General features: G+C 37.0%; 2 protein-coding genes across 4 annotated transcripts; both read right to left on the bottom strand.

The window, feature by feature from the left end:
* Positions 1–367: 367 nt before the first annotated feature.
* On the bottom strand, positions 368–1612 carry LOC309715718 (olfactory receptor 2AT4-like; the record flags this gene model as incomplete). The annotated part of the gene is made up of 2 exons (XM_082549057.1): positions 1502–1612; positions 368–1390 (listed from the first exon to the last, which is right to left on the bottom strand). The coding sequence occupies exon 2, from the start codon at positions 1346–1348 to the stop codon at positions 368–370; it is 981 nt and encodes a 326-aa protein (XP_082405183.1). The 5' UTR covers positions 1349–1390; positions 1502–1612.
* A 5810-nt stretch (positions 1613–7422) lies between these two features.
* On the bottom strand, positions 7423–8558 carry coa4 (cytochrome c oxidase assembly factor 4 homolog). Of its 3 annotated transcripts, none has more exons than XM_082549634.1 (2): positions 8426–8558; positions 7423–7835 (listed from the first exon to the last, which is right to left on the bottom strand). In XM_082549634.1, the coding sequence occupies exon 2, from the start codon at positions 7797–7799 to the stop codon at positions 7554–7556; it is 246 nt and encodes an 81-aa protein (XP_082405760.1). In that variant the 5' UTR covers positions 7800–7835; positions 8426–8558; the 3' UTR covers positions 7423–7553. The 3 variants fall into 3 exon arrangements, with proteins under 3 accessions (XP_082405760.1, XP_082405761.1, XP_082405762.1); XM_082549635.1 differs by having other exon boundaries at positions 7423–7832; XM_082549636.1 differs by having other exon boundaries at positions 7423–7800.
* Positions 8559–8806: the final 248 nt, after the last annotated feature.

Below are 8806 nucleotides of genomic sequence, written 5' to 3'. Positions count from 1 at the left end.
AATTGGGGAGAAGTGTACATTTTATTTTTTTTAATGCGGAGTAAGTTTACATACTATAATTTGTGCACATTTACAATTGTAGGATATTTACTTTCAACTATTTCAACTATTATAACTACTGTAGTATTTAAAATGTTTTAATTTTATATCATATACATCTGTAACATGTCTCCTGCAGAAGAAAACAAAGCACATGTTTGAGACATATTGTTGTTATGGAGGAGTTTGAAGACTCACGGGAAAAAGGAGTTGACAGTAGACCATCATTGCAGAATCCTATAATCTACTAAAGTTAAGGCAGAGCTAATATCCAGCAACAGCAGACTCTACAAGCTCTACAAAGACTGATTTAGAATTGATTGTTATTTTATGCATTAACTTTAGTTAGTTTAGTTTTAACTTTAGTTCTGAACAGTGTCAGTGCTCTGGTTTTTATATCTTTGGTTTTCAAAGAATATACAACAGGATTGATACAAGGTGGGATGCATGAGGCCAGCGACAGACTCAGAACCCGCTGATCTGGATTAACAACACCCAGAAAAAAACCAACTGTGAAAATAACAATAAGAGGAATGTAAAATATAGCAACAAGAATGAGATGCTCAGCACACGTGGCCAAAGCTTTCACCCGACTGTCCACAGATTTCATCCTGAACACTGTGATCAGGATGCTGACATAAGACAGAAAAATGAAAGTAAAGGGGAAAAAAAGTAACAAAATACTGAAAAAGGAAGCTGCAAACCACTGCATTGTGTTATCATTACAGGCAAGCCGAAACACAGGTGCATAGTCACAGAAATAGCTGAACACTCTCACAGACCTGCAAAAAGAGAGTCGAGTCATTATACCTGTTGCAAAAGCTGTTATTCCCATATTAATAATCCATGATACGCTGACAATACAGCACATGCTTCTCACAGTGTTGATGGAGTTTTGACGCAGAGGGAAACATATTGCAATTAACCGGTCATAGGCAAGTATAGCAAGAGCAAATGACTCCAAAGATACAAACACATAATAAACATACATCTGTAGCAAACACAAGTTAAATGGAATGAAGTTGTTTTTGATGAGAAATATTTTTATCATGCTGGGAATGGTACAAGTGTTAAGAAACAGATCAATAACTGCAAGGTTGACAACAGCCAAAAATTTTGGAGTGTGCAAACGACGAGTAGAAGCAATGACATAAATCACCAAAATGTTAAACAGCACTGTAACACCATAAACAAACACCAGGAAGATAAAGTAGACACTGATGAAAGGAAATGTCTCAAATCCAATGATATAGAAACCTGGAGGATGAATGATAGCAGAGCTGTTTAAAACAGCCCTTTGAAAAATCATAGTTGAACTCCACCACCTGTGTTTGAGGACTACCTTAATAGTCTAAGGAACAGAAAATCATATTGTTACGTTAAATTACAGGTACAATTCACATGGCAGTTTAGTGAGCACATTTGAAGTCATGCATGTGTTAAAGGAGTGAATGCAGCTCACCTGATGTTTTCTGAAAGGATTGGACAGCACAGGCTGCAAGCATGTGGCTGCATGTCTGACCTCTTTATAGCGAAATATATACAGTATTTCTACACAGATCTCATGAGGCGATGCTTACAACTGTACCCAATTATTTGCACTAATTTGATCCATAGAGAGAGAACTGTGGCTTACTTTGATCACCAACTTTTCTTTTCCTCAAAACAAACTCATTCTAATTAATGTTTTAATGTTTTCTAAGTTGAAGCGTCTCACAGGACTCATTTTAAAATGTGTCTGACCAAGTTGGGGAGTTGCTGAAATATTATTGAGGTTGTAAACATGGGAATAATGTTTCTTTGACCAAAAAGCCAAGGAAAGTTTCTTAACATTAGTCCAAACAACCTTGTTTATTTAACAAATGTCAGAGTTTTACAAAATGGACAAACTATTTGTTGCTTTTCTCCTCTTGTTTGACGAGGAATATAATATACGTATATGTAGAATGAAAGTCTGAATATATTGAATGAAAACGGATGTTAAGGAGGCTCTTGCACTATCCTGTGTTTATATATGTACGTAATATTTTACTATATACTATAGTATAATATTATATATGTGATGTCGTTCTATGAGAAATAGCACTATGAATAAGTCTACAGGGAAGCAGTTTCTAAGTAATTAAGACATAATTCTATGGAAAATGCTAATACTAGTAACAGGGTTCGGTACGGTACTAGAGATGATAAAATCATAGAAGTCTGTATGTATTGAATCTGTAGGAGTGCTAAATAAGGAATATGTGGAATGAAATCTGAATTTCCTTTTTATAAACTTGGTAAATAGACTGGTTCTTATGCTGGTTCTTTCTACTCTGAGTGCTCAGAGTGATTTTATACAAGTTGTCTCATTCACTGATTCATACAAGCATTTTTTTCTGTTCTTTTCCTATGTAAGTGTTTTCTATCTAACATTCACAGACATTCATACTGCAGTGGAGCAGGATACAAACCAGTGGAGAAGCAACTTGGTTTGTATGAATTACTGAGTGAAGTGTAAAAAATATATGTCCAAATGGGATGCTGAAAGAAATGCAGTTTATTAGTCTTTTGGGGGAAAAAAAACATGTGAAAAGAAGAACTATGTAAAGCTACACTCCCTGAGGCCTGTTCAACTGCCAGGCCTGGCCAAAGTTAAAAGAACTCATGGGGTCTCTGTATTTCAGCCAATATTTCCAGTGACTTTAGCACTAAAGCACTGTACACTCAGCCTTCTGACCGAACACACTGATTTACTCATGAAATTTAATCTTTTTTCATCAACAAGCTCCTCTTCGACCTGTACTCTTCAACCACCTCCTCCACCTTCACCTAACTCAGAGCTGTTGTTCATTTAACGTCAAAACTGAATAATACTTCACTTAAATAGGACATGAAGTAAATATAACTCAAATTTGCTTACTACTCATACTTAAAAACAAGGAACGCAATTAAAATGCAGGTCACAATTTTATTAAAAATGAAACCAAACTTTAATTGTGCAGATTCTGTGTGGAGTTTGCATGTTCTCCCCGTGTTTGCGTGGGTTCCCTCCGGGTACTCCGGCTTCCTCCCACCGTCCAAAGACATGCAGCTTGTGGGGATAGGTTAATTGGATAATGCAAATTGTCACTAGGTGTGAATGTGTGAATGAATGTGAGTGCGAATGGTTGTCTGTCCCTGTGTGTTGGCCCTGCGACAGACTGGCGACCTGTCCAGGGTGTACCCCGCCTCTCGCCCTATGACAGCTGGGATAGGCTCCAGCGCCCCCCGCGACCCTGAAAAGGATAAGTGGAAGCGAATGGATGGATGGATGGATGTTTGGTAAATAAAAACGGTTAAGTGCTCTCTGAATATATAAATATTCCAGAACCCAGAGAAGCTTGGAGATTGGCGAAATATATATACATCAACAATTTTCCAAGTAAATATATTGCTAAAGGTGCTGTTGACATGGAATTCTCAGCAGATGTCAGTAACAACTCATCCCATCCACACATGCAAAGCAACAAAAACCATAGATTTCCTTAAATTATTTGCAATAATGAGTAATGACAAAGGGAAAATGTACTGAACACGCTAACTGAAATTTCTTTAATACGTCATACAGAAGCCTTTGTGGACAATGACAGCTTTTAGATGCCTTCTGTATGGAGAAACTAGTCCCATGCATTGCTCGGCTGTGATTTTGGCCCATTCTTCTACACAAACAGTCTTCAAATTCTGAAGGTTGCCTCCTAAGAACTCTGACCTTTAGTTCTCTCCATATTTTCAGTTGAATTCAGGTCAGGTGATTGGCTTGGCCATTCTAGCAGCTTTGTTTTCTGTCTCTAAAACAAACAGAGAGGTCCCCTGGCTGTCCGCTTAGGTTCATTGTCTTGCTGAAGCTTCCACTTATGTTTCATCTTAATCATCCTGATAGAAGGCAGCAGATTTTTATAAAGAATGTCTCGTTACATTTTTCCATTCATCCTTCCTTCAGTAATGTGTCGTGTTCCAGTGCCACAGCCCAACACCATGATTTTCCCACCTCCAAATTTCACCTTCAAACTTCACAATTAGTATGATGTTTTTGGGGTGATATGTGCTGCCTTTTCTCCACCAAACATAGTGTTTATTATGGCATCCAAAGAGTTCAATTTTTGTTTAATCTGACCAGACTATATCCTCCCATTCTTTTACAGGCTTGTCCAAATGTTGTTCAGCAAACTGAAAAAGCACATGCAACATGCTTTTTCTTTAGTAATGGAATCTTGTGTCATGAGTGTGCATATAGGCCATTGTTTTCTTTGACACAATTGTACCTGCTGATTTTTTTCACTCCTCTGTGTGAAATCTTTCGGTGAGCACTTGGTCGTGGCTGGTTTATGGAGAAATTGTGTTCTTTCCACTTCCGGATTATGGCTCCAACAATGCTCGCTGGAACCTTCAGTAGTTTAGAAATTCTTTTGTAGCCAGTGCCATCTGTATCTTTTGGTGCAATAAGGTTGCAAGGGTCAAGGACTCATTGGTTTTACCCATGATGAGATGTTTCTTGTGTAGCATCAGTTGGGACTGAACCAGCTGACATTAATTTGCACAAAGTGGCAGGATTGCTTACTAATCACTGATAGATTACAGCTGGTGTCAGGTTTTTTTGCACCTCCCTTTCGTCATGTGTTCAGTACTAGTCATTTCTAACTAATTACACATATTTTATGGACATCTGTGGTTTGATTAATTTGCATGTGTGGACTGGATGGGTTTTCCCGACATCTGCTGAGAATGTCATGTCAATAAATAAATAAATATATTTAGAAATATATTTAGAAAATGGTGACAAGTTCAATACTTATTTTAACCATTGTATACATATGGAGTGTTACTTATGATGTGACAGTTAGTTTAGTTTAGTCACAAAATTAGTCTAGTTAAATTAAATGAAGCTTATGTGTAAATCTCCTTCTAACAAGCTCTCCTTATTGAAATAACAGATGTGAAATCCTGATTGGTTCATAAAAAAACTTTCAAATTAATCCAAATTTTAAAACTTCAATATTCACATTTAAAGTTCCATAATTTATCACAATGCTACTTATTACCTCATAAAAATGGTGTAAGTATTATGAAAAAAATTCACACAAGCCACCAAATTAATAATATGAAAACATAATTAACAGAATAGTGAGATAGATGGATTTCTTAAGTAGTACTTTAAGTAGTTTAAGAGTAAAGACATCACAGACTTTGTCGTTCCTCTTCTTGAATGATGTAAACATTATAGACTCAGGTTTACAGCACATTACCCTGTTGTCAGCCTTCTTGACACTGATTCTCTAAACTAAAGGTTTCAAATATAAGGTATGGGGGCACAAAACAGCATAATCCAGCCAGGCTAGAACATGTGAAGGAAGGAAAAACATTAAAACATTTTCATATGATTAACAGCTTTTCCTATTAAAAAAAACCTCCCCTATTTCCAATCATGGTAAACCAGAAGAAGTAATAGATAAATAATTAAAAGACAGAAAAGTTCCTGTTTTTCACCACCTATAGATAACCTTTGTTTTATAAATACAGGACAGTCTGGACAATAAGGTACCAGAACTTTTTCTTTAACTCTACACATGTAGAAAACCAAGTCATACAGCTAAAATACCACCTTGTTTTCTTGTATTTAAAACTTTATACACTGAAATAAAGGACAGTTTCATTCATCTAGCCCATTTAAGAACAAAGTGCCCCATGACGTGAAATCAGTTTAACATTTCAAACTATTTCAGTCTATTTATTATGTTATGCATTAACTTTAGTTTTTCTGAACAGTTTCAGTGCTCTGGTTTTGATATCTTTGGTTTTCAAAGAATATACAATAGCAGCCTGTGCTGCTATTGTTCTGTGGTGTTCAAAGAGATGAGGCCTTTGCAAGATGTTTTTTTGTGGTGTTCAAAGAGATGAGGCCTTTGCAAGATGTTTTTTTGTGGTGTTCAAAGAGATGGGGCCTTTGCAAGATGTTTTTTTGTTTTAGAAGCCCTTCAGTCTCAGATGCCATCTGATAGTTATTGGGCTGCAGTTGGCACAGGTAACGGCCTTAATTTGGGACAAGGATCGTCCAGTGTCTTGACGAACAGCCAATTCGATCCTCTGGCTCAGTACTGGTGAAGTTTTTGGTTCTTCCACTTGACTTTTTTGTTTCATACCCCTTACGATCATTTAAGAAGTTCCAAATGATTGTCTTACTGCATCCCCCCTCAGTAGTGATGGCACGCTGCGAGAGACCCTACTTATGCATTTCAACAACCCGACCAAGTTCAAAAAGGGAACTTTTTTTTTGTCTTTCCCATCAGAACATCATGACAGTGTGACTACCTGACAGAAAATGACAATGAATCGACAGTTTTGCACAGACTTGGCATTTTAAAGGCACGCGTTCCTAAACTTTTGATCAGCTGTATTTTTTAAGTGGTCTTAAACTTTTGATAGGGACTGTACGAATACAGCTCACATTTTTTGATCCGTGCACAGATATGTACACAGTTGATCAGATATTTACGATTTGTGTGAAATTTGTCTCAAAACTCACATTGCATGTAGGACATGCACAGAAGTGTTTTTGACAGACTCGTGAAGCCGAAATCAATAAATTGTGCGTAAATGATCTTTTTCTTACAGGCTTTGATGCACACATTTGTAAAATAGTTTTATGTGTTCAAATTGCTTTGTATTTGTGTGATGAATTGCAGCACGCATTTGTGAATCCTCAAAAGTTACACACAAATTACTGCACACATTTGTAAATCTTAGTTTGTGCTTGTGGATCATGCTGTACACATTTGTAACACTTTTGAGGCAAATTTCTCTCCAGAGAACTCTTAATAAAGTCTTTATAACTCTTTTTTTTGGGGGGGGGGGGGGGGGGGTTTACACCCATGGCTTGAGTTAATGTTTTGCTTGTGATGCTTAGACAGTGATTTCATAGAGGAAACAAAACTTTTTCATTTCAAAGAGTTTACAGACTTCATATCTGTGGCTTGCACAGTTTTGTATCTACCTAAAGCTAAACACCAAAGATTCCAAGGGTGTTTTATTGCTTTGGCTTGAAGTCATGAAAAATCCCAAAGTTTCAGATTTTCCGCTAAAAATGTATTTGTGGCAAGAGTCATGGTAATTTCATGCAACTATGAAAAGACTGAAAACAATCTTTTCATTTTTATTTAAAGAAAATACATTACTGACCAAAAATAAAGCGTTTTACCTGAAAAGATAACTTTCAAAAGCACTTTGATTCACAAATCACATAGTATGGCATCTCTTTACATACATACACGCTTAAACACAAGCTAACTGAAGTTAAGTGATATTTCATGTTGCCTATTAAATCCCAATTATCAGTCAGGCTCTAAATCACACACTTGAGACTGTAAGTAGGGATTTTATGATACTGCTAGAGCTTTATTTTCAATTCTAATGATTAAATTGGGTACAGTCTTTGCAATTTAAGGTTGTCAGTCAAGTCCCAAACACAGCACTGTATGTGTTTGCAAGATGTTCTGTATTCAGCTGGCCGCAGACTTGGTGGAGGGCGGCTGATGCTGCCTCAGCTGTTCTTTTCGGGCCTTTTGGAAATTCATCATGCAGTCTTTGAACGTCTGAACTTGGCTTTGACATGCTCGCCAGTCCTGATGTTCAGCCATGCATTCCTGGATGGCGTAGTGAAGCTCAGCGCAGCCAGTGCGCGATATCATCTGTTCAACAGGGTCATCCTCGTCATCTTTCCGGCTGCGGTCATGAGGTGAAGCCATCCTGTGTGAATACAACGTCCTGACTCAGTCACACTGCTGACAAGAATACAGGCTGTTATTAATAATGAGAACACAAAAGAGCTGCTGCTCAGGCCTGTAGGCATCTTAAAATCTGTAATGTGAGAGATCTGTATCTTAGGAGTTTTATCTAATAATATAGTTGTTAGTTTTTGTCATTTTTATGAATTATTGTGGTTACTTTTATACATCCGCCCTTTCTAAAGGTCCTTTGTAACCTATACAAATGCTTTTTTGTTTCAGAATTCAGTGTTTTGACCAGAGTTGTGAAATATCAATTCAATATTTACAGTGCTGAGAAAAAGTATTTTTGCATCTTGTCACACGTTTCAGATTATCAAACAAACTTTGAAAGAAAGATAAAAAGAGTAAATACAAAATACAAAACTTTGATTAGAACTCTTTTTCTGGTAATGTTTACCTGAGTGAAATAACACTGAACTCTTCCAACTTTAAATTAGTTAAGCAACGTTGACACTCATCAGTGTCAGGCTACCCTGGACGTTTAGCTACACTGACGTTAGAACACAGCTGTGCCGTCGTTTCGTGTTCCTGGACGACGCCTGTTAAACACCTATGAGGATAAAGAAACTACCCTTTGTACCTACCTATTAATTGTCTCTCGGCGAATGTCTCTATCGAGGCACTTTTGTCCTAATCTTCATAACTTCAGGCTTTTTACAACCAACCTGCACGGACGCTGCAGGGGGTAACATTTCAGTGACGGACGAAAGTGTATCAGTAAAGTACTTCCGTCGCTGGTGACTTTGGTTCCGATGAGCAGCGAGAACGTGCACGTCATTGGTTTCTATCACTAATAATTAGTGATAATGCAAAAAAAAAAAAAAAAAAAGAAGGTCTGTTTTCAGGGTCAGCGTAGAACTGCTGATATATTATATTATGACACACCATTCTAATTCAAATAAAATGCATAATTAGTGATACATTGATTAATGTTACTGATACATTAATTAATTTCTAAGTGAAAC

This window comes from Aulonocara stuartgranti, assembly GCF_965226115.1.
Source record: "Aulonocara stuartgranti genome assembly, chromosome: 10".
NCBI lineage: Eukaryota > Metazoa > Chordata > Actinopteri > Cichliformes > Cichlidae > Aulonocara > Aulonocara stuartgranti.
Note: the sequence above shows the minus strand (reverse complement) of the source record. Positions and strands in the feature narration are given on the sequence as shown.

Bases quoted from the DNA above. Each gene is read 5' to 3' on its own strand.
- coa4 (XM_082549634.1), bottom strand. From the start codon at position 7,799: ATGGCTTCACCTCATGACCGCAGCCGGAAAGATGACGAGGATGACCCT.